At 33.8% G+C, this 22,381-nt stretch overlaps 1 protein-coding gene across 6 annotated transcripts in view; it reads right to left on the reverse strand.

Annotated features, from left to right (window-relative positions):
• DIAPH2 (diaphanous related formin 2) overlaps positions 1-22,381 on the reverse strand; it is a 1,055,757-nt gene that overhangs the window by 550,447 nt on the left and 482,929 nt on the right. For all 6 annotated transcript variants that reach the window (XM_077888176.1, XM_077888175.1, XM_077888173.1 and 3 more), the window contains 2 exons: positions 9,115-9,216; positions 2,861-2,955 (listed from right to left, as the gene is read on the reverse strand). In XM_077888176.1, the coding sequence (XP_077744302.1) occupies positions 2,861-2,955; positions 9,115-9,216 (197 nt within the window). The remainder of the gene's footprint in view (positions 1-2,860; positions 2,956-9,114; positions 9,217-22,381) is intronic.

The raw sequence follows: 22,381 nt of genomic DNA on the forward strand, positions 1-22,381 counted from the left end.
TTATTTTTCTATTTCACAATGTTGTTTTGCCACTGTTTGTTGATTCCCCTGATGTGAGTCTATTCATTTGCAAGAGCCTAGAATCCAGTAAGAAATGTGATAAAATCAGGATGCCCGGATGGCTCAGCGGTTGAGTGTCTGCCTTCAGCTCAGGGCGTGGTCCTGGAGTCCCCGGATGGAGTCCCACATTGGGCTCCCTACGTGGAGCCTGCTTCTCCCTCTGCCTGTGTCTCTCCTCTCTCTGTGTGTGTCTCTCATGAATAAATAAATAAAATCTTTAAAAAAAAGAAAAAGAAAAGAAATGTGATACAATTTGGATAATAAAAGAAGCTAAGGAACAGATGTGACCCTTAAAATGCCATGGATGCGGACTGAGGGCAGTGTTTTTTTTTGTTTTTTGTTTTTTGTTTTTTTTTTTGGTGGGCAGTAAAGCAAAGTTTATTGATCAGTGGTATAAAGCTCCTAGAGAAGGAGGGCCAAAGCACATTGCTGTTGGAGTTTCTAAGTGTAGGGGGTTTTATGAGCTCTTTTGTGGAACTATCTTAAGCATTGGTCACATATCTGTCTACCTATTAGGTAAATGTCCACGAGCTGCTGGTCTTTTTTTTTGTGACATCTGGGGGCTTAAGTCTTAACTGGAGGGCAGTGTATTTTTAAAATACAATTTAAAACCTTAAAAAAAAAAAGGAAAATATACCTGGTATGACTTTAATCTTAAATTTGCTAAGACTTTTGTTATTTATCATATGATCTATCCTGAAGATTGTTTCATGTGCACTTGAAAAGAATATGTATTTTGCTGCTGTTGTATGAAATGTTCTATATATATCTATTATGCCCCTTTGGTTAGTGTTGTTCAAATCTACTGTTTCCTTATTGATTCTTTGTTTGGGTAATTATTTATAATTGTTACATCTTCTTGATGAAATTGCCCTTTTATCATATCTTGATGTGCTTTGTTTTGACCTGTTTTCTCTCTTTTTTTTTTTTTTTTTTTGCTTTACTTCTAATTTGTCTAAAAACAGTTTTGAATAACAGTTTCTTTCTTTCAATATTTTGAATATACCATCCCACCATCTCCTGGCCTGCCATGCTTCTCTATGGAAATCCACTGATGGTCCTGTAAGTTTTCTTCACTCTTCCTTTTTGTTTATTTTTTTAAATATTTTATTTATTTATTCATGAGACACACAGAGAGAGAGAGAGAGAGAGAGAGAGAGAAAGAGAGGCAGAAACACAGGCAGTGGGAGAAGCAGGCTCCATGCAGGGATCCCGACATGGGACTCCATCCCAGCTCTCAGGGATCAGGCCCTGGGCTGAAGGTGGCACTAAACTGCTGAGTCACCTGAGCTACCCCTTTTTTGTTTATTTTTATACCTGTGGCTGCATAATGTCAAATGATGTATTTTTCAATTCACCCATTCTTTCTTCTGCCTGATCAGTGTAATGTTAAATTTTCTATTGAATTATTCAATTCAGTCATTGTATTCTTCATCTCTAGGATTTCGGTTTGGTTCTACTCTTCTTTGTCGAACTTCTAATTTTGTTCTTGTATTAATTTCCAAATTCTGTTCCATAGTCTTTCTTAGTGTTCTTGTAGCTCACTCAACTTCTTTAAGAGGATTATTGTGAATCCTCACATTAGTCCTTAGGGAGGACGAATGTGATCAGTCAGCTCCCCATTTCTACTCAGAGAAAGACACAGTTGCTAGTTGTACAGAACACTTTTTAAATTTTTTTTTCCCCAGGGGGCTTTATCAAAGTATAACTCTTACAGAGATTAATGTATGCCATCATAATGAAGAGGCATTAAATCTTAGTCTTCTAGAAAAAAAAATGTATCTATATTTAGAACATTTAAATGAGGTAATCTGTAATGCAAGCCCACATTACAAAGTTGAGGAATTTCCATAGAGACATAGTCTGTTCAAAGGACATACACTGGTCCTCTGACATTTATAGAGACGGTCTGAGGGGGATATGGCAAAACTCTCACAATACAAACTCATCAAGCTTTTTCAAAGTCAAAGCAAACTTGATGGCTTAAAAACAAATGAACAAACAAAAACATCTACAGTGACTATGCCCTTCCAGGTAAAATCTTCAGTTCTTCCTTCCAGAAATTAAACCAGACAGGGCCAGACATACCAAGAATTATAATAATATGTTAGATCCTATACAGTGCTTTATTCTACAGAGCACATTATTTGGTTTAATCCATCTGCATTCTCAGATGTGGAAACATTTAGCTTAAGATTTAGCAAGCTAAAATAACTGGCTCATGGAAGGCAGAATAATAGAATAGAAAGAACAAAAGATTTAGAACCATGAGAGATCTTGTTGTGAATCACAGGTCTGCTACTCTGTCACTTACCATCTATGTGACATTGGGCACTCTCTCTAAGCCTCAGTTTTCTTTTCTGAAACATGAGGAAAATAGTGCGAACTTCATAGGATTGTTCTATTATTTAATGAGATAAAATATATTAAGTGCTTGACACAATCTCTAGAACATGTTATATGTCTAACAAAGAATAACTTTGACATTTACCAATTGGTCAAAAGCACGCTAATTAACCATTTGGCCTCCTCACTTTCACATCCATAAGATGGTAACAATATTTACTTAACAGTCATTGTGATGATGAAATACATGCAATTTTATGTACAGTGAATGATAGGCAGAAACAATCCTGGAATTTAGATCTTCAATGTTGAATACTCTTACTGGTAACAAAGCTAGATACTATTGATTCTATTACCCAAATATAGAAGAACATTTTCCCACAACTCCATTGAGAAAATAACAATCTAGAAATACCTGTGAAAATGAATTTCAAAAGGAAAATATGCACATTACCTGAATTAAGGCTTCACTCAGCATGTCTTCATTAACCTCCAGAATGATGTTTTTTATATCTTCATATGGCATACGATATGATCCTAGGAATATAGCTAAAAATAAAAGTAGATTTTATTAAAAATAGAAAAGCATAGAAAATTTAAAGGCCTAATAAATACCTTCTCATTTTCACATGCTCAAAATATGAAATCTGTTACTTGTATTAATTCATAATTAGGAACAAACAAAAGTAGTTTACATTTGACAGACTATACTACTTATTGAAGCAAAGTGGCCTATTATTTCAGGATCTAATATTTATAAGTTGAACATATTTATATGGAAATTAAGACTCCTACTAATTATGCTGATGACTACATGTTTATGCATTTTAGAACAAGTTGATACAAAATGACTCATGAGATATTTTATTTAAAGTTGGCTTTTGAATTCAATGTGGAATTTAATATGGATATTGTCAGATAAATATAATGCAGTACTTCATATCAATCTACTACTGCAATTTTTCCACATAAGAAAAAATTAAAGTGTCTAAATGATCAAGGTTGTCTGAATTCCTGCTGACAATCAGGACGTAGCTTGTATTTTCACAATTTCCCTTGTCAATTTTTTCTTGATTGAATATATATTATGTCATACTGAAAAATGTCAACAAATCACACTGAGAAAAGCTTAAAACTAATTCAGAAAGTATTTTATAACAACATATTTCACTTTAACTTCCACTAAACATACATTTTAATGAACAATCATGTGTTCTTATCATGAGAACATGAATATGTTTTTAAGAATATTTTTTTCATGAAAAGGTCTGTATGATTTCACTGGTGCCTAAAGGAAAAAACAAATCCTCACTGTCTCTGCAATTGAGTACCTAGACATAAACACCAAGTGAGATCTCCATAATCTAAATAAATAATGCTGACAGACATCAACTAGCAATTAAGATCATACTGTGTTTTTTTTTTTTTAAAGGTCCTTAACATCCACTTTATAAAGAAAATGTACTCTCAGTAAGCAATGTATACATTCACAGCAACTATTTGGAGGCTTCTTTTCTGACAGCAGCATTCCAATTCACTGGAGAATAATGACGTTTATTTTAATCTGATTTGCTATAGCACATCCCTTAACAAAATAAACTCCCATGGTATTTCCTTGCATAATTAGAAATGCTTGGTGTGTTGTAATTTCTCATGCATAGTGTTTTTAGTATCCTCAGAGCAGTCTACTGTGTTAAAAAAATGCTGAATTCAATACAGAGGGGAGAATATGTCAAAATAACATCTAGGGCTTAGTTACATGAAGATAGGTTTAACTATCCAGCTTCTTTAGCAAAAGCATATTTAATGGATGAATGATTTGTTGAAGGCTTTAAGGTTCAATAGCCAGGTTTTCAATATCTTTTATATAAATTTAGTTAATATAAAGTACAATATTGGTTTCAGGACCAGAATTCAGTGATTCATCACTTACACACAATACCCAGTGCTCATCACAACAAGTGCCATCTTTAATACCCATCACCCATCACCCAACTAACCCATCCCACATCTATCTCTCTCCATCAACCCTCAGATTGTTCTCTGTCACTAAGTGTCACTTATAGGTTGTTTACCTCTCTGTTTTTTTTCTTTTCCGCCTTCCCATATGTTCATTTGTTTTCTTTCTTAAATTCCACATATGAATAAAATCATATGGTATTTGTCTTTCTCTGACTTATTTCACTTAGCATAATACACTATAGCTCCATCCATATCATTGCAAATGGCAAGATTTCTTTTTTATGGCTGAGTAATAACTCATTATATATATATAAATATATATATATATATATATATATATATATATATTTATATATATATATATACACCAAATCTTCTTTATCCATTCATCAGTCAATGGACACTTTGGCTCTCTCTTTATTCTGGCTATTATTGATAATGTTGCTACAAACACCAGGGTGTATGTACCCCTTTCAATGTATACTTTTGTATCCGTTGGGTAAATAGCTAATAATGCAATGGCTGGATCTTTAACGTATTGAAGAACCTCCAAACTGCTCTCCAAAGTGGCTGCACCAGTTTGTATTCCTACAAAAGATGTAAGAGGATTCCCCTTTTTCCACATCGTTGCCCAAACCGGCTGTTTCTTGTGTTAATTTTATCCATTTTACAGAAGTGACATGGTAATTCATTGTGGTTTTGATTTGTATTTTCCTGATGATGAGTGATGTTGAACATTTTTTCATGTGTTTGTTAACATCTGGATGTCCACTTTGTAAAAGTGTCTATTTGTGTCTTCTGCCCATTTCTTCTTCTTTTTTTTAAAATATTTATTTGTTCACTTGGGGTGGGGAAGAAAGAGAGAGAGGAGTGGCAGACGAAGGAAAGAAACCCAAGCTGACTCCACCTTAGCAGGGAGCCTGACTTGAGGCTCTGTCTCAAAAACCTGAGATAATGACCTGAGACGAAATGAAAGGTTGGAAGTTTAACTGAGTCAGCCACCTAAGCACTCCTTCCTCTGCCAGTTTCTTAACTGGATTATTTGTTTTTTTGGGTGTTGAGTCTGGTAAGTTCTTTATAGTTTTGGATACCAACTGTTTATCAGATATGTCATTTGCAAATATTGTCTCCCATTCTGTAGGCTACCTTTTAGTTTTGTTGATTGTTTTCTTTGCTGTGAATAAGCTTTTTATCTTAATGAAGTCCCAATAGTTTATTTTTCCTTCTGTTTCCCTTGCCTCCAGAGATGTTTCTAGTAAGAAGTTGCTAAGGCCCAGGTCAAAGAGATTTCTGCCTGTGTTGTCCACTAGGATTTTGATGGTTTCTCCTATCACATTTAGGACTTTCATTCATTTTGAATCTAATTTTGTGTATGGTTAAAGAAAGTGGTCCAGTTTCATTCTTCTGCATGCATTCTGTCCAGTTTTTCCAATACCATTTGTTGAAGGGACTTTTTTCCATTAGATAGTCTTTCCTGCTTTTCAAAGATGAGGTGACCGTATACTCATGGGTCCATCTCTGGGTTTTCTATCCCGGTCCATTGATCTATGTCTGTTTTTGTGCCAGTACTATAATTGTCTTGATCACTACAGCTTGGTTATGTAACTTGAGGTACGGGAATCATGGTGTCTCCAGTTTTGTTTTTCTTTTTCAATATTGCTTTGACTTTTCAGGGTGTTTTGTGCTTCCATATGAATTTTAGGATTATTTATGAAAAATGATAGTGATATTTTGATAGAGATTACATTAAGTGTGTATTTTGTTTTGGATAGTATATACATTTTAACACTGTTCTTCCAATTCATGAGCATGGAACACTTCCATTTCTTTGTGTCCTCTTCAATTTCTTTCATAAGTGTTCTATAGTTTTCCAGAGTATAGATCTTTTACTTTTTGAGTTATTTTATTCCAGGGTATCTTATTGTTTTTAGAACAATTACAAATGGGATAGATTCCTTGATTACTTCTTCTGCTGCTTTGTTATTAGTGTATAGAAATACAGCAGATTTCTGCATGTTGATTTTATATCCTGCAACTTTGCTGAGTTCATGTATTATTTCTAGCAATTTTTTGCTGGAGTCTTTTGGGCTTTCTACATAGAGTATCACACCATCTGCGAATAGTGAAAGTTTGACTCCTTCCTTGCCAATTCAGATGCATTTATTTCTTTTTGTGTGATTGATGAGCTCAGGACTTCCAGTACTATGTTAAGTAGTAATGGTAAGAGCGTACATATTTGTCTTGTTCCTCAATGTGGAGGAAAAGCTCGGTTTCTCCCCATTGAGGATGATAATACCTCTGGGTCTTTTATATATGGCCTTTTGATGTTGAGGTAGGTATTTTCCATCTATCCCTTCTTTGTTGACAGTTTTTATCAAGAAAGGATGGTGTATTTTGTCAAATGCTTTTTTCTGCCTGTGTCTCTGCCTCTCTCTGTTTGTGTGCCTCTATGAATAAATAAATAAAATCTTAAAAAAAATAAGACTTTTCTTTATTCTTGAGGTAGGCCTATATTGCAATATACTTCCTTCTTAGGACTGCCTTAGCAACATCCCACAAGTTTACACTGTTGTGTTTTCATATTCAAGATTTCAGTGTAATTTTTAAAAATTTCTTCTTTAATCTCCTGGTTAACCTATTCATTCTTTAGTATGATGCTCTTCAAACTCCATGTAATGGCAGTCTTTCCAATTTTTTTCTTGTAGTTGACTTCAAGTTTCATAAAGCTGTGGTCTGAAAATATGCACTTGTTGAAGGCTGATTTGTGACCCAGTATGTGATCTATTTTGGAAATCTATCTATGAAAAGCATGTGTGTTCTGCTGCTTTAGGATGGAATGTCTTGGATATATCTGTGAAGTTCATCTGGTGCAGTGCATCTCAAAGCCCTTGTTTTCTTGTTGATTACCTGCTTAGGTGATCTGTCTATTGCTGTAAGTGGGGCATTAAAGTCACCTACTATTACTGTATTATTATCATCAATGAGTTTCTTTGTCTTTATTGTTAATTGATTTATATATTTGGAGGCTCCTAATTTGGGGGCATAAATATTTATAATTGTTAGATCTGGATAGATCTTGATGGATAGACCCCTTTATTATGCCTTTCTTCATCTCTTGTTACAGTCTTTGGTTGAAAACCTAGTTTCTCTGATTTAAGTATGGCTATTCTAGCTTTCTTTTGACATTCATTAACATGATAGATGGAGGCAGCCAGGGTGGCTCAGCCGTTAAGTGCCGCCTTCCACCCAGGGTGTGATCCTGAAGACCGGGGATTGAGTCCCACATCAGGCTCCCTGTATGGAGCCTGCTTCTCCCTCTGCCTGTGTCTCTGCCTCTCTCTGTGTGTATCTCTCATGAATAAATAAATAAAATCTTTTTAAAAAAACATGATAGATGGTTTTCCATCCACTCACTTTCAATCTGCAGGTGTCTTTCGGTCTAAAATGAGTCCCTTGGAAGCAGCATATAGATAGATCTTCTTTTCTTTAACCATTCTGATTCCCCATGTCTTCTGATTGAAGTATTTAGTTCATTTACACTCAGAGTGATAATCCAAAGATATGAATTTAGTGCCATTGTGTTATATGTAGTATTGGTGTTTCTGGTGATGGTCTCTGGTCCTTTCTAGTCTTTGATGCTTTTGGTCTTCTCCACTCAAAGATTCCCCCTAAAAATTTCTTGTAGGGCTAGCTGAACGCTTTTAGTTTTTGTTTGTCTGGGAAACTCTTCAACTCTTCTGTTCTGAATGACAGCCTTGCTAGATAAAGAATTCCTGCCTGCATATTTTTTACCATTCAGCACATTGAATATATCCTTCCACTTTATTCTGACCTGTCAGGTTTCTCTGGACAGATCTGCTGCAAATGTGATTTGTTTTCCACTAAAGTTTAAGGATTTTTTTTTTCTGTTGCTGCTTTCATTGTCTGTGTATTTTGTGAATTTGACTATGATATGCCTTGTTGATGCTTAGCTTTTGTTGGATTTAATAGGTCTCTGTGTTTCTTGGATTTTGATGTCTATGTCCCTATATTAGAGAAGTCTTCAGCTATAATTTGAATGAACAAACCTTCTGTCTCTTTGTCTTTATCTTCTGGGATTCCTTCCAAAAGGTGGTAGTTTTCTAAGTGTTTACTTGCAGTTTTTGTTCTCTGAGACCTCTGATTGTTTTCTTGGGTGTTCAGAATAATTTAATAACTACCTAGCTGTTTTTGAGAGCCCTGACAAACTTTGGGTCCCCCAAATTCTCCACCATTTTAACTCCTTCATGAGGTTCACTAATCAGTTTTAAAGTTTAGTGGTAACAATTTAACTTTCTACCATCGCAATTACTTTAACTATAAAGGCATATCGATAAAAGAATTTGCCCAATGTGACCAGTGAATACTCCAAAACTAAAACACCCAAGCCTAGGCAGAAAAGGGAAAATAACACTCTTTTAAACTATGCCTTATATCTCACTCTGTCTTTTAACAGTGCTAAACTTTAAGTATCTTCCAAAGCTTTATTATTCATAAGTTTCATCTGACCTGAGGAAGATAAAATTATGGTCTTCATTCTGGCTATATGACAAAAAGGCAATTCAAATCATGTTTGGGGAAAAAAAAAAACCAGATCATGTTTGCATGCAATTTTGTTTCTAGTGGATGCTAAATATACCTGTTAAAATCAGTTACAACTTTGTTTAAAAATATTCAACAACTCATCACCATAATCACTACCACCCCTATTTAGAAAATAACACATACACAGATTCTGGGCCATTTTGTGATCCAAAATTCTCAATTCTTTCACTTTCTTCTTTGCAGGCAAGATCTTCTTTTCTTCTGAAGCTTCTACATTCTTTTGAACTAAAGGAAAAACATTTACCCATAAAAAATAATGGTATTATTCCAATCACACAAAATAAATTAGTAAGGCATATTAACTACATTGATAAAGCTTATGTAAAAAATCAATAAATGTATTTATTTCATTGTATTTCAATATAATATATTGAATAAACATAATAATATAGGTCTATATAGAGGTTTACTTAAAAATTAAATATCAGCACTTAAGCAAAAAAGATAAGCCAAATAGTACTAAAAATCAATTACTACTTTTTACCTAATGTGCAACATTCATTACTCCTTTAACAGGAATCTACAGCAGCACTGAAATTAAACATATAGTAAAATCTCCCTATTTTGGACTAATTGAGGGAAAAGGCAAAATATGCATTCATCCTAAAATATGCTAAATTTTAGACATGTCTTTAATTCAGTGTAACTGCTTTTAAGTATGTAAAGCAATGCTAACTGCTAAACTGGTTGCCATATAAAAAAACCTGCTGAGATTGCTTTGAAGAATAAATATGAACCATTTGCAAGTTGCACAACAACAGTACCATTTACATGCACATAATTAATGGACCTGAAACTCTGAGAAGTAGAAGTGCCAAGGAGTGGCTTCCCACCCTCCCCCCCGCCTCCCCCCACCTCCCCACCATAACCTCCATCAACTCTCACCCAGAAAATGCATCCCAAAAACCAAAGTAAAAAAACAATGTGGTTATCTGCTATGAAAATGAAGCTTTATGGCAAATCCCTAAACTCTCCTATACAGAAATTCTATAGCTACCATTGTACTCATGTGTTGGCAGTTTATGTCTTCTAATATAAAAATATGGTTGTAGATAATGGGACTGTTAAAAAAAGGTGAGAAAAATAAACCAAACATTTTTTTTCATTCAAGTAGTGATATGCTTTTGTCTCCAAACTCATGCTGCTAAACTTCATCACTGAATCATAATACTGCTGCTTATTACTTTTAAAAATATAACTTCATTTTGAGGAAATCAATATTTTCATTATTTTAATTTATCTGGTTTTTGTTAAAGAGCTTACAAATGAGTTACAGATTTTCTCTAGAGGAAAAGCAACACACAACCACAGTACATTTTTGCTAAGCTACATGTTCATGGATGTTACTATCTGGAAAACTTTCTATAAACATTATAGGATGCATTAAATACTGCAAGTCCATTAAAACCCCATTGTTTTAGTGGTGCAAGATATAAGAAAATGAAGTGAACTTTGTAGAAAAAATAACAAAAAATTAATTACCTGAATAACTCAAGTCTTAACATTTAGTTCTAAGATATACCACTATGACTTATCTAAAGTGATGCATAGTGTAAGCAGACTAGATAATAATTACACTTGAAAATCATAATCTCAAGTAGTTTGCCATGCGTATTCAATACAATAAAATTATTGCTACTCATGGAAACAAAAATGAGTTTTAATATATTTCCCTTGAAGTGGTCATAAATGTTTCTCAAAGATTCATTCTAAGAGCACAGTGTCTTTCTTGTACAATAATCAGCATTTTAATTTATTCTAATTTTTAAGTCATGTCAGGTTAACACAACTCTATAGAAAAAAATGACAGTCCAAGAATCATACCCTTTGTTAATAAAATAAGTATCTGAAAAATAATAAAATTACTTCTAGAATCATTCAGAAAACTTTTCCCAAAGAAATAGTCAAGAAAACTATTCTAAGCTTCCAATATGTCTTAAACCCCACTATGGGAGATTAGTTAACCAAGTACATATAGGATGAAAATGCTATAGTGTAATAGATATTGTAAGATTTTCTGCAAACTAACAAGACTCCAGAATAACCCAAACATACATAATGCTCATTTTGTATGACTTCATATTTTTGCATTATTTCATTAAAATATATTCCAACATCTCCCCTTTTCAAATGAACAAATTGTTTCAAATTAAGATTAGATGTCTTAAGTATCTTAAATCTTAATATATTTCCCTTATAGTATGCAAATTGGCTTTAGCCTAGGTTGAAGAAATAAGAATTCCATGATTGGGCACCACTATTTTGAGAATTACTAAAGCAAAGCTAGTTTATTTTTTTTTCAAATTTTTTAATGATTTTATTTATTTATTCATGAGAGACAGAGACGAAGGCAGAGACATAGGCAGAGGGAGAAGCAGACTCTTCACAAGGAGCCCTATGTGGGACTTGATTTAGGCCACCACCACCCCCCCCATCACACCCTAAGCCAAAGATAGTCGCTCAACCACTAAGCCACCAGGCTTCCCGAGCAAAGCTAGTTTAAAACAGTTCCCTAATTAGACAGCCTTTCACAAACAATAAAGGTTTTGCTAATATTGTCTTTAGCTTTCTTGTCTTTAAGAGCATTCCTTAGTGATCACAACCACAGGGTTAGATAAATAAATACTTTGAAGAGAGGTAATAACATATGAAACTTATCCCCAGATAGTACTGAAAGCTTCATATATTAAAACTGTCCTGTTTCCATGACTACAAAATGTTACTTGGTATATGTAGGATGCGTTTATTACATATATGTTTCAAATGCTTTTAAAAAGTAAATACTCCATAGCTTTAGTGAAACAGGGGCAATAACTTGATTAAGATTTGAATAGACATTTCTCCAAAGAAGACCTACAGATGGCCAACAAGTATACAAAAATATCCTCAATATCTTGAGGGAAATACAAATAAAGCCACAATGAGATATTACCTCAAACCATTTTTTCATGTTTTTAGAAATATTTTATTTATTTATTTAGGAGAGCACAAGAGAGCACAACCAGAAGGGAGGGGCAGAGGCAGAGGGAGAAGCAGACTCCCCGCTGAGCAGGATCCTGGGATCATGACCTGAGATGGCAAACACTTAACCCATGGAGCAACCCAGGTAGTCCTCAACTCACAGATCTTGGAATGGCTATTATCAAAATCTAAAGCAAAATATTGGTGAGGAAGTGGTGGAAGAATTGGAACCTTTATACATTGTTGGTAGAAATATAAAATGGTGTAGCTGCTATAGAGAACAGTACGGAGAGTCTACAAATAATTAAAACTAGAAAAAATTAAAACTAGAACTACCAAATGATCTACCAATCCTACTTTTGGGTATATAACCAAATTAACTGAAATCAGAATCTCAAAGAGATAGCTGTACTCCCATGTTTACTGTAATATTATTCACAAAACAGTCAATATATGGAAAGAATTTAAATGTCCATCAAAAAGATCAAGGGATAAAGAAATGTGGCATATACATAAAATGAAATGTTATTCATCTTAAAGAAAAAAATCCTACCTTATATAATAACACGGATGAACCTGGGGAACACTATGCTAAATGAAATAAGCAAGTCATAGAAAAGTACTGCATAATTATGAAGCATCTAAAATATCAAACTCATAGAAACAAAGAGTAGAATTGTACAATTGTGGTTGCCAGGGACTGAGGGACGGGGAAGTGGGTAGTTGCTGTCACTGTTCAATGTATATAAAGTTTCAGTTTTATAAGATGAATAAACTCTAAAGATCTGTGGTACAACACTGTAGCTAAAGTTAATAACAATGGGTAGTGCACTTAAAAATTTGTGAGCGGGTACATCTCAAGTTAAAAGTGCTTACACTATAAAATTTATAACATAACTTAAATTATAGTAATTTTCTTATTTGAAATTACTTGAATAGGACTGGAGAGATTTTTTAAGTCTCAATATAAAAACCTAAATAATTGATTTTGTCATCCATGGCCCTATGGTCCTCACATTCACAATGGGGCCTATAATCAAATGTGATCTCTGCATCTGCAAATGAAAAACCGTATAGCCACTGATTTTGAATCAGATGGATTAAATTAATTTCAGTGCTTCAATTAAATTGGCCACTGCTAATTGACCAAATAATAATAAACCATAAAATACTGTCTGTAGAAATATGATTTTTAATAAAGACATTTGTATTATTATGTTAACATCAAGATACTAATTATATAAGATAAAGGGTCCATTTAGTATTCTTATATTTCCTTTAATATATGGATTTTTAACTGCAATTGTTCTATCAATTTATTCCTTCACAACGATGGATGCTCATTAACAAAAAATAAACAGGGCTCTAATACTTTCCTGATCTAATTTAGGCAATGTTCATCAATCCCCTATTAATCTCTGCTACCGGGATCCCTGGGTGGCCCAGCGGTTTAAGAGCCTGCCTTTGGCCCAGGGTGTGATCCTGGAGTCCCGGGATCGAGTCCCACATCAGGCTCCCTGCATGAAGCCTGCTCCTCCCTCTGCCTGTGTCTCTGCCTCTGCCTGTGTGTATGTGTGTCATGAGTAAATAAAATACTAAAAAAAAGAAATCTCTGCTATCTCAGTGGATACATACATGTGACAAGATATCTGTAAGTTGTTGCAAATATTAAGATATTATAATGGGTACCACTGAATTCTTTGCATAATAACTATCATAAATCATAATAAATTATTTATAACTACTTTATCTTAAAATTCTAGTGAGAAAGATTGATTGCTAAAGTCAGCATCAACACTATTCATTAATTCATTTAATCAGCAAATACTTGTTGAACACCTACTATGGTGAGCTTAGGGACAAGCATATAGAAAGACTTAAGTGTCTACTCATTTTTCTTAAATAGATGGTCATATGTAAACTACTAATTAGGGAAGTATCTCCAAAAGATCTCTAACATTTGTAATTTTCTTTATCCATAATAATATAGTTTGAAAGAATATATGCTTATCACTCAGCAAACTCTCTTTTTATTATTAGAAGTAGTTTCATATTAAAGAATACTGTATCTTAAATCAGCATCAACTGATGTATTACATCATATTATAAGAAATATGTGGAGAAGTAAAAATATGACACTTCCTAGTAAGTATACTAAATACAAACCTAGGATAAATAAAGCCAGTAACAGTAGTGTTAAAAACCACCTAAAATATTTATATAATATATATAAGTAAATGCCAACAAGTAAATGCCCAACTTGTTTTAGATATATCATATAAATATAATAATTGTGATCTTCTTATATAAATACATATTTTTCCATTGGTATACAATTCCAGAAGTGATTTTACCTATACGGAAAGAATTTTTCAGTTATTAGTTGAAATGGGTGTTAAACTTCAATAAATAATTTCATGTTAAAATGAGTGCAAGTATGAGAATGACAGGCAGGGAAAATCTACTATGATTTCTGTGTGATAGCTGCAATATTTTTTTTCATTGCTATTTTCTATTCTTTTAAAGTTGTCTTTATTCTTGAATTTCTGGAAATATAAAAAATAGAACTGAAAATGTATAAAGGAATATACATATATATAAATGTTAAGTATATATTTATATATATAAATAAATATTTATAAATGTGCTGAGTGAAGTAAGTCAATCGGAGAAGGACGATCATTATATGGTTTCACTCATATGGAGAATATAAAAAATAGTGAAAGAGATTATAGGGGAAAGAAAAGAAAATGAGTGGGAAAAACCAGAGAGGGTGGCAAAACATTAGAGACTCCTAACTCTGGGAAACGAACAAGGGGTAGTGGAAGGGGAGGTGGGCAGGGGGATGAGGTGACTGGGTGATGGGCACTGAGGGGGGCACTGGGTATTATACTGTATGTGGGCAAGTCAAACTCCAATAAAAATATATATAAATAAATAAATATATATAAATATTTATATATAAATATATATATAAATATATACCTATATATATATATATAAATACAAAGAGGAAAGTATAATAAAAAGAACAATAACAATGATAGTAGTACTAGTAGTAGTAGTAACCATGATCACAATCATCACAATCACCACCAAAATCAACTTTTATTAAATAATTCCTCTGTCACCTTATATAATAGGTATACCATTGTCATTTTATAAAGGAGAAACTAAGGAACAGAAAAATTGAGTCATTTGTCCAAGATCAAATAGCAAGTAATAAAAAGATGCTCAACATCATCAATAATCAGGGAAATGCAAATGAAAACAACCAATGAAATATCATTTCACAGTCATCAAATTGGAAGTAACAAAAAAGTCTTGTAATGCCAAGTACAGATGAGGAGGCAAAGAAATAATAATTTGATTGTGCCAGCAATGGCAGTAAAAATTAGGACAACAAATATAAAATAAATATTCAGTAACATCTAATACATTTAAGGTGTGCTTACCACAAGTATAACCCAATCTTTCCATTTATGGGTCAGTCAAGAAACAAGGATGTTTACTGCAGCAAATTAACAACAGTACAAAAACTGGAAATAATCCATATGCCAGGGGGTTATGAAATGGATAAATAAATTGTGGTATATTCATAGAATAGAATACAACTCAGCATTTATAATAACTGTACTACCGGTAAAAATTATAATAAGAATAGATCCCAATTACAATTTTGAATGAAAAAATAAGAGTCATGGAAAATGTTGTATGCAGCATAATAGCATTCATCTAAATTAAAAATGAAACAGAATAATTTTATGTATTCTTTATAGAGTGTATGTATGGGTATACAGATACATATATAAGTAAATATGTATCAAAATTTTAAAAATATGAAATACTTAACATGATAATGCTTTTCTTGGGGGAAGAAAGTGGAACAAGTAAAATCCTGGAAACTTCAATTTTATCTCTAATGTTTTATTTGTTTAAAAGCAAAGATCTATAATAAATATGATGAATATTAACATTTATTCATTCTGAGAGGCTGGTACATAGGTGTTTCCTATATTAGCCTATGCATATTTCCATTTTTTAACATAAAAATAAAATTTGTATCACCAGATATATATATTATAATATATATTTATACTTTTAATATATATAATACATAATATATATATTTACTCTTTATAAACTCTTAGCTTTGACAATCCAGGGACCAAGGGTATATAGGAAATCAGAAACAATAGGGGAGGGAATAATAAAAACTACAGGTAAATATTAGTCAGTTTGGTCAGCAAGCACAATTTTGTTTTCAACTGTTTTTGAATCTATTTTGCGAGGAATAACATATTTACCAACCCTTGAGAGGGAAAGCCGATCCAATATGCAGTAGGAGATACTATTTCCATCTCTTCTTATGTGCTGCATATTGCAACTGTGAAGCTTCCCCTTTCTGTGCTACCTACAGCTGTGCGTTAACTAAGGCACACCAGAGAAAGGTAGATTTCACTCTGTCACCTGCATAGTAGTCAAAACCATAGGAATGGCATTATGAGTGTTCCTGAAGTTTACAGCACCCTAAACAAGACTAATGGTTCTAACGGTGGGAAAAACACACACATACCTTGTAATGATTCCCTAATTAAGGAATAAATCCTACTGGTCATAGTTTATTGATTTTTATTTATTTTTTTAATTTTTTACTGGTTATAGTTTAGACAAGAACCTCCAAATCAGGAAGCACACGTTACTGCAAATTAACTTCTGGAAGACTAATATACTTGCACACCTGTTCATTAAGGAAATTGCTGAACACTGCTAAGTGTCACCAGAATACTATGCTTAACAACGTGCATAGCTAATGTTGTATATTTTCAATTGGGTCTCAATAGCTCAGCATGTAATGATGTATTTTAGGGAGGACAAATAAAGTTGACTTAGAGGTTTTTAGGGAGAATCACTCCCTTGTTTGAAGTGATACTTTAAATATCAAAATGGAAATATGGTTCTTACTTCTCACTAGCATTTGACAAATGAGGTAGTAGAAGATATTCCTGTTAACCTTTAATCTTTGTGAAGTACCTTATTCAAGCTATAGTTAATTCTTTTACTTGTAAGTTGGCTCTGACTTTCCATGTATGGACTGATGTTTTTCTGGCCATCCCACACACTCAAATAATGTCCTGTTATGTTAAATTTCCTAATTCATGGCACAAATCAGTAAGCCCAGCAATAAATCCCAAGAGCTAAGTGTATCAAAGTTGAATGCTAAGAAATGCAACAGTAGGAATTATGACGATAAAACTAGCATTGCTAGACTAATAGGGCATTTTTTGTTGAGAATAGTTTAGGTGTTCATCATATTCAGGTTTTTCTTTTTCAATCTGGTCATCTCAGTCTGGTACAAGTCCTGCACACAATTTAATTAAAATGCAAAAGGTAGTTAACCTCATGAGCAAGACTGAACAAAATTACACCCTGAAATATTTGTAGCCATTGTCAACATGACAATGTGGGATTTTTCACTCTGGGTTTCACATATAGCTGAACATATCTTGAAGGTCAGTGCTATACATCTCATCAAGGATTTACTTATTTAAGTGAAGGATCACTGGGAAACTATGTATCCTAAAAGAAGTTTCTCATCTCCTGGATATTTCTACCTGATTGTCTAGTAAGCTCCTTAAGTTTAGCACATCCTATGCCAAATTCCTTTTCTTTATCCTAAATCTGCTCCACCCATAGTCTTTTGCATCTCAACAAATAGCAACTGAAATCTTGCGAATCGTTCAAGCAAAATATAAACATGCACATGCACACACAGACACACAGACACACAAATGAGTTATCATTGACTCTTACCTCTCACAGGCACATCCCATTCTTTGGCAAATCCAGTATCTGATCACTTATTATCACCTCCATTTCTACCTAAGCATTTCAAGTCACCATTACTTGTGGCCTACTTGTAGTCTAATAACTCATCTCCCTTCTGCCTTTGCCCTTCTTCATTCTATCCTGTCAATTCATTTCATTAATGTTTTTCTACTGCTCAAAACCCTCCAAATGGCTTCCTGCCTTATTCAGAATAAAAACCAATGTCCTTACAATAGCCTAGAATATCCTACTTCATATTTCATGCCCCTTCCATAACTGCTCTGATCTCATCTCTTGCTATTTTCCTCTCATTCACTCCAGCCACACAAGCTTCCTTGCTGTTCTTCAAATATAGCAGAACAACTTCCACAACAGAGTCTTTACACTTGATATTATGCTATCTCGAGGTCTTTCCTCACATCTTTCAGATCTTTATTCAATGTTACTTTCTCAACTGAAATTTTCCTGATGATGTGGTTCAAAATCACAACTCTACCCTTTTGACACATATTTTCCTCTTTGCCTGCTTCATTTTCCTCCCAAGCAATTATTGGCATCTGACATAATTACTTATTTTATTGTCTATACCTTCTACTTTGATGTGAGCTCTATTAAAAAGAAGAATTTGTCCCTGTTTTTATTTTATTTTTTTATTAAAAAATTTTATTTATTTATTTATTTATTTATTTATTTATTTATTTATTTATTTATTAAAGAGAAGAATTTGTCACTGTTACATACCATCACCTAGGATCATTCCTGAAAAAAATAGGCACTACAATTATTTTGGAATTTATACTTCATATATATTTTTATTTGTGCAAGAGGATCTATGTAAATGTTATATATTCCAGTATTGTTAATAGAAAAGAGATTATATGTGTTCATGTATTGCAGACAGATTTAATAAATTATGGTATATTGGGCATTGCTTATAATAGCAGATTTGAAATGACACAAAAGCTCATCATTAGAAGAATGATTAAAACTACAGTATGTCCATTTAATGTACCATTCTGCTGCTATATCCAAGACTAAGGATGATCATTATAGAATGATATGGAATGATCTTCAATAAATATCATTAAACGAAGCAAACAAGTTATACATGACTATGCAGTACTACCATTTGTGGAAAAAAAAGAGGGAAGAATATATATATTCGCTGGTATATACATAAAACATTTTTGGGAGGAAACACAAGAAATTTATTATATTAGTTACTTCTAGGGAAGGAACGAAGTAGCTCAGGTACAGAGATGAGACATGAAATTTCCCTCTATACTATTTTTTGTGCCTCTTGAATTTTAAAAACCATGTAAATATTTTATCAATTCAAAAATCTATAGAAAAAGAAAGAAAAGGAACAAAAGGATTTCACCACTAAGATGTCTCTAATATATGAGTGCATAGGACAAAAATGTTTTGTGGTACAAGTTGGGGGAAAATTACTTTGTGCACTTTAGGATGCAGCATAGAAATGAAGCCTAGTCTTCAAATGACACCATCAATAAAGCAGAGGAAGAATAAAGTAACACATATCAAATGGTGATGTAGACCTAGAGTCTGAGAGGCATATCAAAATGTATTAGTGAAATTCAAATAAGCAAAATTTTAACAACATAATGATGTGCAAAGGGGGGGGTGGGCTTAAGGATTCACTGCTTTCATCATGACTAATGAATTCAATCTTCACAACTGTATTATGTTTGATAAACATATTTTTTTTAAGATTTATTTATTTATTCCTGAGAGACACAGACTGAGAGGGAGAGGCAGAGGCACAGGCATAGGGAGAGGCAGGCTCCTAGCAGGGAGCCTGATGTGGGAGTCCCAGATCCCAGGATCTGAAGCTGAGCTGAAGGCAGGTGCCCAACTGCGGAGCCACCCAGGCATCCCTGATATGCATATTTCTTATAACTAGTCTCAACATATTTGTTTCTTATTCATCACTTATAGTTTATAAAAGAAAGTAAAATTGCAACAAAAATATTAAAACACCTGCACAAACATTTCCTGTGCAGACCAAAACAAAACAAACAAAACCCAAAGCTAGCAGAATCAGAACTGTTGGTTGGTATATGGCACTATCATGTCTGTAAAAATGGCTGAATTCATTGTAAAAAAACAAAAAGGCAATTTAAGAGTTTCAATAAATAATCTCTGCAAAGGATAGTTTAAAGGTTAAACATACAAAATTTAAGGACTACATAGGTATTATATATATATAAGTAGGTTTCCCCTAAAGAATTCTCAAACCAGCTGAAGTAACCTGGAGAAGACTAGCTCCTGCAAGACCAATTTAGGTGTACCATTCATACAATGGTTTTGTAATTTTTATTCCTATCCCCAGATTCGTATGACCAGGAAAATTCTGGGTATACATAGTAATTAAGAGCACATATGTAACTACCAGCAGCACTCCATTGGATGGATTTCACTTATAACTTTGAAAAGCAAGTATTTGTATTAGTCTGCTCAGGCTGCCATAACAAAATGTCACAGACCAGGTGGCTTAAACAACAGGAATTTATTTCTCAAAGTTCTGGAGCCAGGGAATATCAAGATCAAGGTACTGGGAAGGTGGGTTTTATTCTGAAGGCTATTCCCTTTGTGTGTATGCAGGGAGAAAGAGAGTGAGCAGCCTTAGACAATAAATAACAAATGAGAATGGCAACAACTGTCTTACAAAAATACCCAGTGGGATAGATTTGGCCTGCTGTAGATTGACAACCCTTGACATAAAAGGTCTTCATTAAGTATGTGGTCCCTTATCCCCTTCCTTTGGCAACCGAGGGCAATTTATTCTTGCTTCAATCTTTGGAAATGTAACTGTTCAACATTTTCCTTGCAAAACAGCATATAGAAGCACCTTAATATAATTGTTAATTAGTAATCCTGTTTTCCAAATACCATTCTCATAATCAAACATATTTACACACCTCTTGCTTTTTTTAATGTATCAATCCAACAGGGATCAAAGATTTTATCTCAAACCATAACTGTGTCTTATTTGTTCCCTACATAGTCTCTTACGATTTTATCCTGCCTACATGTAAAATGACTATAAAAATCAGCCTTAATAAAATTATAAAATTAGTTTCTACTGTCCCATGAATACGAGGTAGAATGAGAGCTTATAAGGAGCTACAATGTTTGATAATGCTTCACTTGTGGGATGCCTGAGTGGGTCAGCGGTTTTGTGTCTACCTTCAGCCCAAGGTGTGATCCTGGAGTCCCGGGATGCAGTCCCATGTCTGGCTCCCTGCATGAAGCCTGCTTCTCCCTCTGCCTGTGTCTCTTCCTCTCTCTCTCTCTGTGTCTTTTATAAATAAATAAATAAAATCTTTTTATAAAAAGATAATGCTTCACTTGGGATATGCTGGTTTATGATAGAATGGAATCTGAATTCAATAAAAGGAACACATTAATAAGATCTTTGAATTTCATATAATACAGTTCTCCTTATGTACAAAACAACATTATTGCATATCTCAATATGGTTTGCTGCTGGCTGAGCTCAATAGGAAACAATCGTAGTTACATTGATTCTGTTTCCCCCTTTCTGATTCCAACTAGTTTCAATTTTATTTTTCAGTAGTAATTTTCTTTAGTTCAGAAACCACATTAGTATATTCTACTGAAGTCAAAGTAAGCTTTAGAAAAAATTTTGAAGGGATCCCTGGGTGGCTCAACGGTTTGGCGCCTGTCTTTGGATCGGGGTGTGATCCTGGAGTCCTGGGATCGAGTCCCACATCGGGCTCCCTGCATGGAGACTGCTTCTCCCTCTGCCTGTGTGTCTCTGCCTCTCTCTCTCTCTCTCTCTCTCTCTCCCTCCCTCCCTCTGTCATGAATAGATAAATAAAATCTTTAAAAAAAAATTGTTTTTTGAGAAGGATAGGAGAGGGAGTACCTGAACTATTCTTTCTTTTCTTTTTTTAAATCAATTTTCATCTATTGGCAACTTTCTATTTGAGACCATTTTGTAGATGTGAAAATACATGGTAACTACAAAATTTTCAAAAGAGCCTAAAGTTATCCTGTTTTTAGGCAAAACAGACTTATGACCCTATTGCTTCTCAACTACTATCCTCTCTATTATGGCTATGAAAAATGTAGAATGCCTGAAATCATCATTGCCCTGCCCTTCCCTATGTTTTCATCTACTGGTAATCTGTATTTAAACAAATCTAGAACTACAGAATCAGATTATCAGAATTTCTTTAGATTGGTCCACAGGATCTGTATCTCTTAAAAACTCCCCAGGTAATTTTGAATATTAGTAAAGTTTGGAACAACAGCTCTTTTTCTTTTTAAATATCTTATTTATTTATTCATGAGAGACACACAGAGAGAGACAGAAACATAGGCAGAGGGAGAAGCAGGCCCATGCAGGGAGCCTGATGTGGGACTTGATCCCGGGTCTCCAGGGTCATGCCCTGAGCCAAAAGCAGATGCTCAACTGCTAAGCCACCAGGCATTCATGGAACAACAGCTCTATGGCATATAACACAACAATGTGTGGATAGCTCAAAATACTCTCCAAATTTTAAGTGCAATGATCAACAATAGTAAACCATGAAAGTCCTCTTTGTAACTT

The sequence above is a fragment of the Canis aureus genome, chromosome X, assembly GCF_053574225.1.
Source record: "Canis aureus isolate CA01 chromosome X, VMU_Caureus_v.1.0, whole genome shotgun sequence".
Taxonomy (NCBI): Eukaryota; Metazoa; Chordata; class Mammalia; order Carnivora; family Canidae; genus Canis; species Canis aureus.